General features: G+C 40.9%; 1 protein-coding gene across 2 annotated transcripts; it reads right to left on the bottom strand.

The window, feature by feature from the left end:
• Positions 1 to 1,206: 1,206 nt before the first annotated feature.
• On the bottom strand, positions 1,207 to 14,431 carry stk11 (serine/threonine kinase 11). 2 transcript variants are annotated; one of them, XM_010775237.1, is made up of 10 exons: positions 14,249 to 14,431; positions 12,525 to 13,468; positions 8,020 to 8,103; positions 7,765 to 7,854; positions 7,339 to 7,471; positions 5,828 to 5,964; positions 5,281 to 5,408; positions 3,328 to 3,385; positions 3,006 to 3,205; positions 1,207 to 1,485 (listed from the first exon to the last, which is right to left on the bottom strand). In XM_010775237.1, exons 2-10 carry the CDS (start codon positions 12,824 to 12,826, stop codon positions 1,277 to 1,279), a joined length of 1,341 nt encoding a protein of 446 aa, XP_010773539.1. In that variant the 5' UTR covers positions 12,827 to 13,468; positions 14,249 to 14,431; the 3' UTR covers positions 1,207 to 1,276. The 2 variants fall into 2 exon arrangements, with proteins under 2 accessions (XP_010773539.1, XP_010773540.1); XM_010775238.1 differs by having other exon boundaries at positions 1,208 to 1,485; positions 3,012 to 3,205.
• Between the last annotated feature and the right edge of the window lie 375 nt (positions 14,432 to 14,806).

The following is a 14,806-nucleotide window of genomic DNA, read 5'->3' as shown; positions in this document are numbered from 1 at the left end:
GTGTATTTTTGCGTTTGTGTGTATTGCGGTTGGTTTCCCGGGGAAAACCCTCACGAGAATACCACGGTGTTTTGTTATGCCTGCTGTGACGTCAAGTTACTCCGTTCTCGCTTGTTTAATTATGTCGTTACAAGCTTCAAAGTTGTATTTATCATTGCTGAATTTCGCCGAAACAAGTTTAATATTCTGAAAGCCAAGACTTTTGTTATTGAAATCAGATAAAATCAAACTAACGGACCCTGCCGTGTTGTTTATGATTACTCTACGCTTACATTCATAATGTCAGCCGGAGGGAGGGGGGGCGGCGCTAAGGAACAGCAGAGCGGCGAGTGAGAGCTGTCATCTTCCCTTTACAAGCTTCAAACACGTATTTATCGTGTGATTTTGGAAATAAAAGTTTCATATTCTGAAAGCCAAGACTTTGTTTATTTAAAATCAAACACCCGAACCCCGAAAAACTTTTTTTTTAATGCAAATCCACGTTTATTTTGAAATGAGCCGTTGCGACTTCCGCCTGATTTGGATAGAGCGGGTCACATATACTATATCATTTGCTCCTGTGGGTATTGTCCACAGTATTCACTGTTACAGGTCTGATAACTGTAATATGTAATGTAAAGCGCTTTGAGCATTCAGAAAAGCGCTCTAATAAATGCAATGAATTATTATTATTATTAATTTATGCAGATAATGTCTATGAAACTGTGTCTCCACAGGTTACGGTGCCAGTAAGCACAGCAACAACATCAATCTGATGTCATTGTTATCAATTGGAATGTCATAACTGGCAGCGCCTGATGCAGGGTTACCTTTCATCTGTTTTCTTTTATTTGTTTTGCGTGCATGGAAAGCATTGCATGGACCGGCTGATTTGTGAAGTAGAAATGAAGAGTCATTTATACAACACCAACTCATTTTTCAAACCAAAACCTCAATAAAGTGGCAGCAGGGGGGAGGGTCGCCAAGGAGCTGACAATCTCCTCAAGAGTCCAGCTGATTGATACGTGGTTTGTTTACATCACTTCAAAGAAGTTCATATTGAATTCAAATACATTGAATGAATTCCATGGTCAGCTAGACCCAATTTTACATTTCTCTTTCAAAAGTGATGTCGTATATAAAGTGGATGGGCCGAGGCGAGACAGACCCTTTCCACAGTCAAATGTAGATTTTCATATTCGATTTACACCTATTAATGATATCATATACTCTCAGACAGCTCTTCAGTCTCCACACTCACCAGGAGGGTTGTTGCCGAGGGAGGAAGAGGAGTGGGTCATTGCTGTTTGCAGGTGGAGAGCTTGCGGATCTTGCTGGCTGTGGAGACTCCTTTACGAGAGGGGTTTGATGAAGAGGAGGACCGGCGTTCGGCTTTGGCCTTGCTGTTCAGAGACCCCCCCTCTGTCCCGTTCACACACGCTGGCTTGGCTAGAGCTGGACTGTGGTCTGCGTGCCCCTCGTACACATCTTCCTCCTCCACTTGTCCTAAAAACACACGCACAACAAAACCAATCCATCACAGATTCCCAAGTGCTGACTGCTTCATTGAGTCAGCGCGAGGTAATGAGTGCACACTGTGAAGGATTTCATGGATGAAAATGACTACAACTGTAAGAACTATAAACCAGTGTCCTAATAAGGGACCTTTGAAAACAAAGCTAATTTGTCAACAGCACCAGCTAAATGTCAGGTCAGATAACCAACCATGAGAAACAAGACAAATAACAACCAGAGGTGATCAACTGAGAAATATGCCCTTACTGGAAAGTGCAGAGGTGTGTGCGTGCGTGTGCGTGTGTGTGTGTGTGTGTGTGTGTGTGTGTGTGTGTGTGTGTGTGTGCAACTGGAGCTGAGGGACACTTTAAATTACTGCAAAAGCAGTAACACCATAAAGAGTGTTGTACTGCTTTAGAGAATCATCAGGTCATACTGTTGTTTCATTCTCCATACGCTCTATCCCTTCATTCACATGGAGCATCCTGTGGGAGTGAACCCTGGAAACCATTCATACTCCCACACCTAAACCATCTCACTGGACTATTTTTAGATCACTTCATTCACAGCTCTGCAGCTCCGCTTGGGTCTTATGTGGGGCAACACTTCTAGATACCCGACTACCGCATGTATTATTACCAGCTGTTGCCTAGCAACATATAAAGGATCTGCATTCTTAAAAGATAAAAGAAGAGTTGGGGAACAAATTAAATGGAAAATAAAGATGCTACCATGATCTATTCAGCAGTCAGTGAACACACTGATCAAAAAGGTTTGTACACACAGTTCACAACAACAGTAAACGAAATTCAACATGAAGTCTATTTTGTTCCAGACCTGTAGATCTATTTTCACATCTAAGCCCTGCGATTGTTTAATAGGTGTCAACCAATCACAGCTTGGTAGGTGGGTTTAACAATTGGACCATCTGTAGCCACCAATCTACCTATTAATAAAACAACAGAGACAGAACATTTCAAGAACTGGCAATCTTTCTGTAACACATTATTAAGGACAATAAACAGGGTTTTTTCTAGACAAATATAGTATGAGGGCAATACTGTGGTGCTGATCTTATACATGAGATACATCAATTCTCGAAAGAACATGACGCCGTGGACGTTAACAACAACACAACATCCGAGCTCCGTAAAAACAAAGCTGTTTTTGCCATCTGATCGACGATACATTTGACACGATTTAAATATTTTTGGAGTAACTGTAGCGTTATTGACAACTAAAATATTGTTTTCTGGCTTCAATTTAAAATCTGCATTTTAGTACAAGGGCCATGCCGAAAGTACGACTTTTCCGTTACCCCTTACCTGGTTTAGACAAAACCCAGATAAAGACAAACAGACAGTTTCTTGTCCTTCAAAGTCGAAACAGAAACAATAGAGGAGTAACCGAAAACAACACTTAAAGACACAGATTGCTCTCATACTGCACAATAAGGGAGAATAACATCTAAATCCGTCTTGAGTCCCGCTGTAAGGAAGGTCTGAGCTCACCCTCACCTGGCACCGTGAAGTCCTGAGTGTATATGATCTCATCCTCTTGGTCATAGAGCTCGTCATCGTCCTCCTCGGTGTAGCCGTGCAGATCCTCCAGGTAGGGCACCACCGTCATACTCCTCCAGGGATCCCTGCTCTCTGCGTTGGCAGGGATGGGCACGGGGGGCTCAGTCGGAGGGTGTTTCTTACGCACCCAGCTAGAAGCCACAGGCGAAAATGTAAATACAAAAAAACAAGTGCTCAAGAGTCTAAGCATGTTGTTTATCGGCAAATAAATATTGTACATGGCATAATTAACGCAATGTACTAAGTCACTCACTTATGTTGCCTTATGTGCTGTATGGAAAACCTCTTCGCAGGGTCGTACTCCAGCATTCCTGAAAAACAAACATTACAAAAGGTCAATTCAATCACAACAATCATAAAAACACACATCCTCTTCCTGTGAGGTGGTTGACCTACACTGGTAGGAGGCTGCAGCAGTGAGTGGGGGATTAACAGCCTGACAGATGATAAACTCATTTATTAATTGATGCACATTAATCTCATGAATGACTGGGAGTCAAGGCATCCCGCCAAAGCTTAAAGAGTCAATGAGGTACTGTAAGGAAACACCAATATGAGAAGCATAACAGCTGTAGCAATATAATGAAGATGTTGTCCCTTAAGTATCACCATGTGGGCTGAATGGGTGAGAAAAGCAGTGTCAGGGTGAAAAGGCGGCAGTGATGCAGTGCCCATCCGGACCTCATCATGTAATTGTCTCCCAGCAGGCATGCAGAGTGCTGATAGTAGTGCTTCGCCTGCTGAAGGACACCTTTTGTGGCTCTGGGCTTATTTTAGACCGTGTAATTATGCACTGACTATCTCCCAGGTGCTGCGTCATCACACACGCAGACGTCACGCGCTCACACAAAATGGGCGATGAAGGCTTGTGAGTGATAACAGAACCAGAATGTGGCATTTCTCATTCATTCGCGGCCCTCGTTAAAAACCCCTCCATGTAACACCAAGTCAAGTCAAATAACAAAGATGGGTAACAAGCCAGACTGCGAGGCATTTAGCTTCATTATTTCATAAATCGGTGCAAACATAATCTTCGCAACATTCTTTTTGGATTAGGCGTCCATTCAGCCGATTATATGTTTCACTGTAAAAGACTCTCTCTTTTACAAGGAGCCGGGGCATTGCAGCATTCCAGTCCAGAAAAGCAACGCCTGACTATGCAGTGCTTAGTATTCTGCTGCTGGCTCCAGATCAATGGAAACTACGTCAACAGCTGGAGGGATTTCTACAGTTCGGAGAGGAAGCCTCACATAAGGAGAAGTCACAGTGACTCTCAGTGTCACAGCACCACCTAATGGACGCACACAGAAGAGATCACTGTTCAGATCACCGACTGGACGACCTGTTTTGATATTTCTGCTCACTCTTCATGCTTGAACCCTAACACCTTAAAAATGTACTTTACTGCAATAGACTTTTTTCCTGTAACGCTACACAAACTAAATTCTAAAAGCAAACCTTTTCACTGGCATTAATGAAGAGGCCTGATGATGCATGACAGTCATCTGCTTCATAATACAACACTCAATGGATTAATCCTACTAAGAATAATCCAATACGGCATAAGTATGCAACCATGGCAACACCTTGATGAGAAAGTATGATTTGGCCTTATGTGCTATGGATGGACATAATGCAACACTCACACACTTTTATATTCTTGTGAAAATGCTGATTTCTAAATAGTTTTGTAGAAATACATACATATTGTTTGATTATAAAAGTAGTTGAATCTATAAGAGGTAAACACATACATACAGTATAAGGTAACGGTTCTTTATTCGATATGTATGAAGAATGTATGCTTTCACTGATTGCAATCAGTGGGGCGCTGGTGGCTCAGAGAGGGACTTGGGAACCAGAAGGTCACCGGGTCAAGTGTCAGAACGACCATGTACTATTACTACTATCGAGGTGCCTCTGAGCAAAGCACCGTCCTGTACATAGAGGCTGCCCACTGCTCCTAATACTGGGATGGGTCAAATGCAGAATCCATTTTACAGCACATATTTATTTATCGTTACAATAAGCAGTATTTTATTCCACTGTACAGTATTACATTTGTTGAGCTTACTTCTTGCACATTGGTCCCTTGCATCATCATCTCCCACTATTTCATTTGTATTCTGCTCTAATGGGATTGATGTCATACATTTGTTTATGTTGCATAGTTGGAGGAGCCGGGGACTTGAGATTTCACACTCACCTTGCAGCAGGTCCGACAGGAGGGGTCCACACTCCTCGGGAACAGTGTAGTCTCCTTTTCCAATGTTCTCAAATAGCTTATAGATGTTGTCTCCCTCAAATGGATACAGACTTGTTGTAATGTTGTATCTGAATGGTTGGAGGCAATCAGCAAATACAGTAAGTGTATCTCAAAATAGGAAAATGTTAATTGAGAACACGATAGTATCACTTTAAAACCACACTACTTAACAATCCTACATCAGGGTTCTTACGGGCGGAACATTCAAGTGGTCTCAAGGTACTTCAAAATCATTGAGCCTTTATCAGCACATCTAAATTGTTACAAACTGCTGACAGAACTGTTTTCCTGCTGCCCTGCTCTTTGGACTCTCTAGAAAAGGACTAGCAAAAGCCTTCTATGGAAATCTAATAAATACTATCAAACTCTAATTCTGTCAGATATTAAGACAACTAAGTCAATCTTCTGTCTGTAATCGAGCCTTTAAAATGCCATGATTATAAATATTCTCAGAGAACCGGAGCGACCTGAGGCTCTGACTACTCACAGTGTTACTCCAGCAGACCAAATGTCCACTTTAAACCCTGAAAAGGTGTCCAGTCCGTTGGCGATCTCTGGGGGCTGGAAGGCCGGAGAGCCCTGACTGGTGCGACATGTGTCGTCCTCTGCAAACGGGTGAAGGGCCTAAAACATATAGAATTAGTAACATTAGTCAAAGTTTGAGTTAGTGTTTCTCTATAACCACAAATAGGAATTATGAAATAGCTATAAAATGTGTTACCATTTCCTTCTTTAGCAACAGTATATACACCGTAGAACCTCAATCATAAAATAAATCACAGAATAGACTGAAACATGCCGGCAACATGTATTTTACACTCATCCTTTTCTTTCACTAAGTAGGAAACACTGTAACTGATTTGTGTAGATTTATCAACTTAAAAAGTATTATAGGTCTCAGATATATACAAAACATGTCTCTGAAGTGTTTGGCTCGAAATACCAAACAGATCATGCATTATCGCGAAAACCACCAACCATGTATCTATTATCTAATATATCATTCCAATAACTTGTATATAGACTCGTATTGCACTATTCCACTTTTTAAAACTATTTTTCTTTGGTATTACTTTTAATATAGTATATTTTAATATTGCTTTAATATTGTCTGCCTATCTGTATTATTGTGTTGCATTGTTGGAGAAGCCTGTGACCTAAGATTTTCAACGACATAATTACTCTGTAGTAGGGCTGAACGATATTCACATCGCAGGGACGTGCGATTTTCTTAATTTATTTTTTAGGGCGTTCGATATTAAGTAGGTAAATTAACTGAAACACGTCATGTTACAATTATTTTGCTGCTTGCTACAAAAGGAATACTTGCACGGCTCTCATGTCAGGGGTACTTGAGTGGAGTGACATGCAGGCTCTGAGTCTGCATGCACAGCAAACAACTATTTCAGATGCCTTTGCCGGTGTTACACCATATGAGAAAGGTTCAAAACGGCATAAAGGAGCTGGTGTATAGCTGTTTTTAATTTTATTTTTATAATGTTGTTTAAAAGATATCCACCACTTTGCTGCTATTTTCACAAAAAAGGTTTTAATTGTGGAATAAAAAGTGAAATGACCTATTTGGTCACGTATGTTAATTCCCTAATGTGATAATGAAGCTTCCTATAGTTTAATGTAATACGTTTAATCTCTTGGATCCCTTCTAGACACCACTCTTCTTCATTCACAGATGAACCCCCTTATTTGAGGGTAAGCAACATGCATTATCATGACATGTTAGATCATGACTTAAGGTAAGATGAGTCAACCAGTTAAGATCCAGACGTCCGTGACTAAAATCCTTCATCCGGTTAAATATAGTTAAAAAAAACGCAATATATATCGCAGGGGAAAGAATATCGCAATGTCAGTTTTTTTCAATATCGTGCAGCCCTACTCTGTAGCTATGTTAGTTTGACAATAAAGAACCTTGAACCACAAAGAAAAGTATTATTCCCCCTGGATGGTAAACAACACGATGATGCATCACAAGCTCACCTCTGCTACTCCCAGGTCGGAGATCTTTAGTGCCCCGTCTGTGGTCAGCAGCAGATTCCCTGGTTTAATGTCTTTGTGAACTATTCCCTGGCTGTGCAAATATTCAAGGCCATCTAAGAGTTGGCTAAAGTACCTGAAAGAAAAACACAGGATTCAAAAAGGTAGGAAGTGTTTCATACTGTAAGTTGTAAAAGGGAATTGGCAGATGAAGCAATTTATCACTGCTGTCATATCTTCATCCGTTATTAATTTATGGTCAGTGGTCTCCAGCAGCGACCACACATTCGCACAATCTACGGTCAGTTATTTTAACGGCAGAGGCCCTGCAGTCTTGGGTCTAAACTTAGGCCTGGAGCAGTGACTGCAAAAGAGCGTCCATCTAAATATAGCAGAGAGACTGAGCAGAGAGGAAAACAAGATACTTACCCGTGAGATTGAAATAATGGAAACCTTTTTTCGGGGACACTGTCCAGCATTTCTTGCATCCCACAAACGCAATACTCCATCACCATATACGTAAGTTAGGAGTTAAGGGGCCAAAGCAAACAAATAGTTCCTTTAATAAAGAGAGCCAGTTAAGAAGTTGCTAAATGGCAAACAGTAACAATAAAATCTAACATCTCGAGTCATCAAACATTTAAAATCAACTCTTGTGGAAACTAGTTTACTTTGCAAGGATATATTTTCTGCTTCTCTTCATTGTAGAGCACGTCCACCAACTGAATCACATTCTTGTGTTGGAGTCTTCTTAGCAGCTGAATCTCCCTAGAAAGTGACACAAGAACAGAGCACATGCAAAACATTATTTAAAAAAGTGAGAGCGATATAAACAAATACGGGCCTGTGTTTGCTGAGTAAAACAAACGTAGGACATAGTCCAGTGCCATACATCGACACCAACACGAGCAAAAACTTTCACCATACAGTGGAGTGCATTTGTGGATCCATTACATTCAGAATAAAGACAGATATGAGACTCCGCTCAGACTCACAGGGATGATACTGTAAGACTTTATATTGTCTGAGTGCAGCAGAAATCAATTACACTGGTCTCATAAAGAGAGATAACCTGACAGATCTCGTTGCTACGCGAGGAGAAGAGGTTTAAATCATCGGCATGGTAAGACACTCAGGAGACCCAACATTCATCAGAGAGCTGTGAGAGGAGACGCTAATGAATTACAACTGAAGAGGAGGAGCACAAAGTGCAAACTACTGACACACTAACATCCACACAGGAAATAATACGGCTTTTCAACCATTAGGAAAGGACAATCTTGTGATTAGATTGAGATTCAATTCGGCTTACTCCTACGTCGCCACATTACACTGCCAGTAACACCATTTCATTAGCAGTAGCTGAACATCATGGGGGAATTATGTAATGCAATGTCCATTTTGTGGTTATTCACCGATTGCTTAGAAAAGCAATTTACACTTCTCTAGTACGACCAACAGCACATAGACACATAAACTGCACTTTCAATTAGGCCAGGCCTAAGTGTAATGATGAATCGAGATGAAGACAAGCATACATTGATTCATCGATCGGGAATCTTTCATACACAAACTAGCTTTGCACTGAGCAGTTCCACTTATGCTGCTCTTACAACAGTGTGATATGAACATAGGTGGATTCCACTTTTCTCGTGGTAGTGTGAGGCTCAAAGCCTGCACATGGCGTTTCACGAGAGGTTTTCTTCGTATGCTTTTCCTGGCATACGTCTGGAGAATCACAGTGCAGTGTGAGCGCACATGAACGAGCTTCCTTTGGTTAGGAAAGTTGTAATTTTGAGTACTCAAGTGGGATTTTAACAGACAACATCAATGAAATAATATGTGAATATATTTAGAATTGAAGTAGATACAAGCCTGAATGTTATTTAAATAGATTTCCCTCACCTACACGGGATTACATCGGATGTTTTGTGCGAAGCAATGGCAAGCAAAGGGAGCCTGCTTTTTCCACAAATGTAAGAACACAGTGCCGAGGCATCATCTCTCTCTTCTGGTTTTTACTTTGACACAATCTCACAACAAACACTTTGAAGCTTTTCAGTCCCTCATCCTCCTGCTGTGTACGAGCTGTGTCAGTCCTCAGCCGTGTACAAAGTCTGTGTTGCTACTGACAAACAGATATTTTGGGCCTTGTCCTTCTCCTAGCACAGAGACACAGACAAGCAGTTACTGCTGCATCACTGCTAGAAAAGAGGGAGCTGACTCATGCACACATAAAAAGAACTATGATTAAAATATGTCACGACATTGAATAGCAGCATTTAAGCTATATACCACCTTGACTATAGAGCTGAATAACAAGCGTAGATGACATGCAGCATCACTGATTTGTTTCCATTAAACAAATCAGTAAAAAAGGAGGCTGCCACAAAGTCACAGTGACTGCTGCAGTCGATCTGCAGTGTCCGAGTTCAAATGTGTGCTGATAGACCTTGTGTGTTCAGGGCCTGCGGGCTGCGGAGCTGAAAGGATTTCAGCACTCAGCGATATGGCAGCTCCTCTGGCACACAGCGGCAACATCAACAACTGATCTGAATCCGCCTCTACACTGGGCTGCTCCAGAGTCTGTGCCTAGCTTAAGGTATTTGGCCATGTGCACTCCTGTCATTCCAAACAAGGGCATGGCTTTCTTGGGGTGTTGTCGTAGAAACAGGAGTGCCATTGCTCAATCAATGCCGGTATGAGCAAGCCCATGGCATTCCTATAGCAACCCTGTTAAAGCAGGAAGTGTTTGGCAGACAGGAATGCTAAACAGAGGCTGAGTGAGGAGGCTGGGGGCTACTACGGCATCCGCAACACAGGCGGGCCTTCACAGGCTCCAGCTTCCTCAGGCTGGGAAACATAAGGCCTTCATCAAGTGAGGCAGATGCAGACACATTTACTTCACACATAAAAGAAGCACTGCTGGGGCCTTATCGACAGTGTGACATAACCATGCTGTCTACCACTGCAGCTTAACCCTAAAAATATAAATATAGCCACGATAAAAAAACTAGGAAAGCGAGAACAGAGGCCAAGCCCCTCATCACTCGGGGGAAGAGAAAAAATAAATGAAGGTATGAAAAATATTTGATCATCGACAATCATCAATTTTGGTGAAGCTTTGGCTCTCTCAACTCTCCCCTCTCTTACAGTAGAGAAAAAGGGTTTACCTCCAGAATCCCTCTCTGTTTTGCCATAAACATTTCAACCTCTAACATTTATTCCTGGAAACACTAACAAAGCTTTCCTTTCAGATGTTTTTCAACATAGCAACAGCAGCATGCACAGTGTCTAGTGTCTTAGTCCTGGAGCCATGGAGCACCAATCAAAGCCGGCATAGGTTTTTAGAGACCTTCTCAGGAGGACTTTTTAATGTCTGACCTTACTGACTGTCTTGATAATGTTATTGTATGCTTCTCCTTATTGGTAATTTACAAAACAACTGACAGATACGCTTGAAAGGTTAATTCTTCTTTATATCTTGAAGACCATGGTGTCGTGGACAGGGTGTGGACACCAGCGATTGGACTTAGCTTATAGATTTGTGTTTTTTTCTCTTGTCAACTTTTTATGACAGCAACATTTTAAAATCTCTACAAGGATGCACTTCAGTTTTATTCAAATCAACACTTCGCATCAAATACTGTAACGTGTGCAAAGCAATACTGTGGGTGAAGGGATCCACGCACTGATGGAGAACTGCAGCTGCTGCCGTCGAGCTGCTGACGCTGCCTTGAGTCCCAACTAGCTTGAGTGGGTGAAATATTGTATTTCTTAACCTTTAAGTTGTCCTTCTTGAATGGTTAACACAATATTCTGGGATATTCTTAGTGAAGTTAATCTAGATACCTTGTTAATACAGGCTATGCAATGTCAACAAAATGATTCTTGCTGAGCCATCAGAACAAGCTTATTACCATTTCTCCGCTGCCGTTTTGACTGTGGACAAAATTTACGCCATCTTGCAGCTCTTCATATTCTCTCGGTGCAAACTCATTTTGACAGTTTTCTAAAGCTTCCTCTATAATTAGCACAGGCCCGCAGCGAAAGGCTGGAGTAATATTTAATAAACTACTGTGTGATTAAAACTTCTGATACTCATCAGGAAACAGGGGATGCAGACAAGAAGTTTGAATATGTAGAGATGACAGCCAATCACAGAGGCATAAAGACCGAAGAGAGAGACAGAACAGTCAGGAACAAAGAGATTTTGAAAAAATGATAAATGTTCCATTTAGGTTTAGGATTTTAACTCTGATTAACTCTGACAACAGCCTGATGATTTTAAAATGTATTACTGTACATGCAACGAAGAAGGAATTTGTGATTTTCTAGGTAAAACAAATAATGAATGATAGATTTTCGTGCAACGTGTCAAAATGCACTGGCTGAAAATGCTTAGTTTTAGTATAAATGATTAGTTTAAGATAAACTTCAATGTTTGGTTGCATTGACTACAGTAATGAGTGAACAAGAAAATCGATTTTAGAAAAGGTCTAGCTGTGGTGACAGAGTTTCCTTAACTACAGTAGTCACATTTCTTGCTTCTTGTTTACCAAACTGGGTTATTGCAAAAAATGTTGAGCCACTGACTCGAGTTAATGTAAAGTCAATGTATGAAGCAGAGGAATATCCTCCGTCCACTATCGAAAGCTTTTATTCTTGCAGTCCTGCCATGTTTTTACACTCTTAGAACAGCACTACGTTTGTTTGCAAAGAAACAAACTCAACAGTGATGCTGTTCAAAGGTCAGAAAGACAAGAAACCAGAAGAGGTCACAGAAGACCTTTTTCTTTCAAATGATGTGAGATTTTGGATGCATTTGAGAAACGTGGCTTATTTAGATGAATTAGAAAAAATTACTTTTGTGTGTTTGTATTGAAACTAAGTAATGTAATAGTAAGTTAAGAGTTGTGAACATGGAGGAGTGTTAATAAAGTCAGACATGCATGAAGGGCCTTTCTCATTACGCAGTTGAGTGCTGCCCTTACATTTCAGTAACGTTATTCAAACAAAAATGTACTGATATTAACGTCAAGTATTCAACTCATATAACTGACTATAAACTGAAAAACCCCATTGCACATGTGATGAGTCAGTGACACTTGTGTTATTATTTAAACTGTCAGAGTGCAGATAGAAAAGGGATAAAAAGGAAAAAAAAAAACAGGTTGGCAAACACTTACTTTTTCACATTGGCTTCTCCATTGGGAATCCTCCTCAGCTTCTTCTTCTTCAGTATTTTGACAGCCCTGCGACAAAGTGTCTCCGAGTCCAGCATCTCTTTCACTTTGCCATAAGATCCCTCCCCTAGCAGATCCCCCATCAAGTACTTTCCTATCAGCTTGGCCCTCTTCCTCCGTGGCTGATAGATCACCTCTGTAGAGTCGATGCGGTGGATGAAAGTATCCATCTCCATCAGTTCACTTTCAGTTAGATTATAGTCAGTTAGATTATAGTCAAGATGATGCAGCTCGCCAAGACTCATGACTGACAGTTACTTAAGTCTCCTGTGCAAAAACGTTTGCAAATAGCTTTGATTGCTGCTGGAGAGTAATCCACTGGTAACCTTTCTGCACTGAGCAGAGGGTCTCAATTCCAGAAAATGGAATAAAGAACAACTACAAAATACTGAATATGGGAGAGAGAAGAGTCCTGAGGGAGGAGGTGGGGGATCAATCCCAATTTGTAAACATTAGGGCTCTTTTCTCTCAAGAGGTGATAATATGTGTGAAGATTCTGTTGGGTCCAGTGCCAAATTAGTGCTTTATACTGTGCATTCTGTACTACGTAGGTGACATGACAAGTATAGTTGATCAGAAATGAGTGAATTCTGCTTAGCTCTAAATCACTTCTAAATGAATATAATACCATATAGCCTAAGGTAAAGGCAACAAGTCCTGCTTCAAGGCCATGCAGCACAGCATTTCTGTCAAAGGTCCATGCTTCATAGCATAAGATTCCTCAGGATACATAAGTGTGTGTACAGTTGGACTGGATCCAAGCACAGAGCTACAGCCAATCTCATGCAGCAGTATCAGCCCGGCTCCTGGAGGTCGACTGAGCCATCCAATGTGTCCAACCGTCCTCAGGTGTCCTCCATGCCACCACGGTTCCTACTGCCTGGAGCCTGAAAACAAGGGGACATTTAAACATGATTGAAAATGCATACATGGCTTTTGTTTGCGTATGAACTTAGTAAGCCTTCTTTGGTAAACAATGTGTCTAGATATCAACACTTGGCCGGTCAGTTTTACTGGGTTCCATTACAGACATCATGAGATTATAATTTATGCAAATATAGTTCGCACAATTGTATGCGAATCACGGTTAACACTTCAGTTCATAAATTGAAAAGAAAAAAAAGATATAGTGTTAAGTGTTAGCTAGCTGGTAGGCTAACATAGCACGTCAGCTTGAATGAACTAGCTTTCAAACATTCACTCTCACTTTGTGGTTAACGATATAAACACCTTTAGCAACCCTTCCAGAATTCAACAAAGAAGAGTACTTTAAAACAGCGGAAACTAATTTAGTGTGAATGAAAACAAACTGTGGACAATTAGAGAAGATAAGCGAAACGTCGTCACACAACTGTAGCTAACGGAGCATTACGTTAAGATTAGCGTTAGCTGACTTCACCTCATTTGCCGGCGGAGCAACGGTAACAATGTATGATACGGTAATTGATTTCCGACTGATGTGCATAATGCTCAGCGAACAGCAAATGTTACAACAGCTCTTACATCAAATCCATCCCTTAATGTTACCCAAGAGAAATAAACCAAATACATCTAGCTAACGCGAGCTCAACGGGGCTGTGCTAGCTAACAAGCCATTCAGATCCCAGTGTAAACGGCTAGCTAGCTAGTTACCAAGACAACTAGTTTACTCCTGAGCCGGGTCTCACCTGGTTCCGGATCGATCTTGTTTTATTTTCTTCTTTGTGAATCAGTCCTGGGTAAATCAATCGGTTGAATTGGGTCTCTCAGTATATCAGATTCATTTTCTGTCTCTTCATGTTACTCTTGCTACTCAGGTTGTCGCCATCTTGTTTACCTCCCCCCGACTCGCACTGACAGCAGCCTGTACGTTAATGCGTCAAATCAAAGTTTCTCCCTCCCACACATCGAGGAGGATCCAAATGTGTATTTGATAAATATTGTAATTCAAATCTGACCTTTTGTTTTATCACAATTGTCTTTATATATATATATGCCTATATATTTATTTATTTGTGTACTCATGTGTATGCACATTTGTAGCCTACCCCTGATTTCAATGTGTTGTGTGTGTAATGTTTGATGTACATAGTTTCTTGAATAAAGGGAAGAAGAAAAAACAACAATGAGGAGAATCCAGCTGGCTGTACAATTTATACTCTATATTTTTTTTAAAGTAGACTGATTTCATTGGTATTTCTGAGAATTTAGGATGGATACAAACCTGACAACTTTCAGCAACGTTA

This window comes from Notothenia coriiceps, unplaced genomic scaffold (genome assembly GCF_000735185.1).
Source record: "Notothenia coriiceps isolate Sejong01 unplaced genomic scaffold, NC01 NC01_scaffold00015620, whole genome shotgun sequence".
Classification (NCBI taxonomy): domain Eukaryota; kingdom Metazoa; phylum Chordata; class Actinopteri; order Perciformes; family Nototheniidae; genus Notothenia; species Notothenia coriiceps.
The sequence above is the reverse complement of the archived record's forward strand: the minus strand, read 5'-3'. Positions and strand labels throughout refer to the sequence as shown.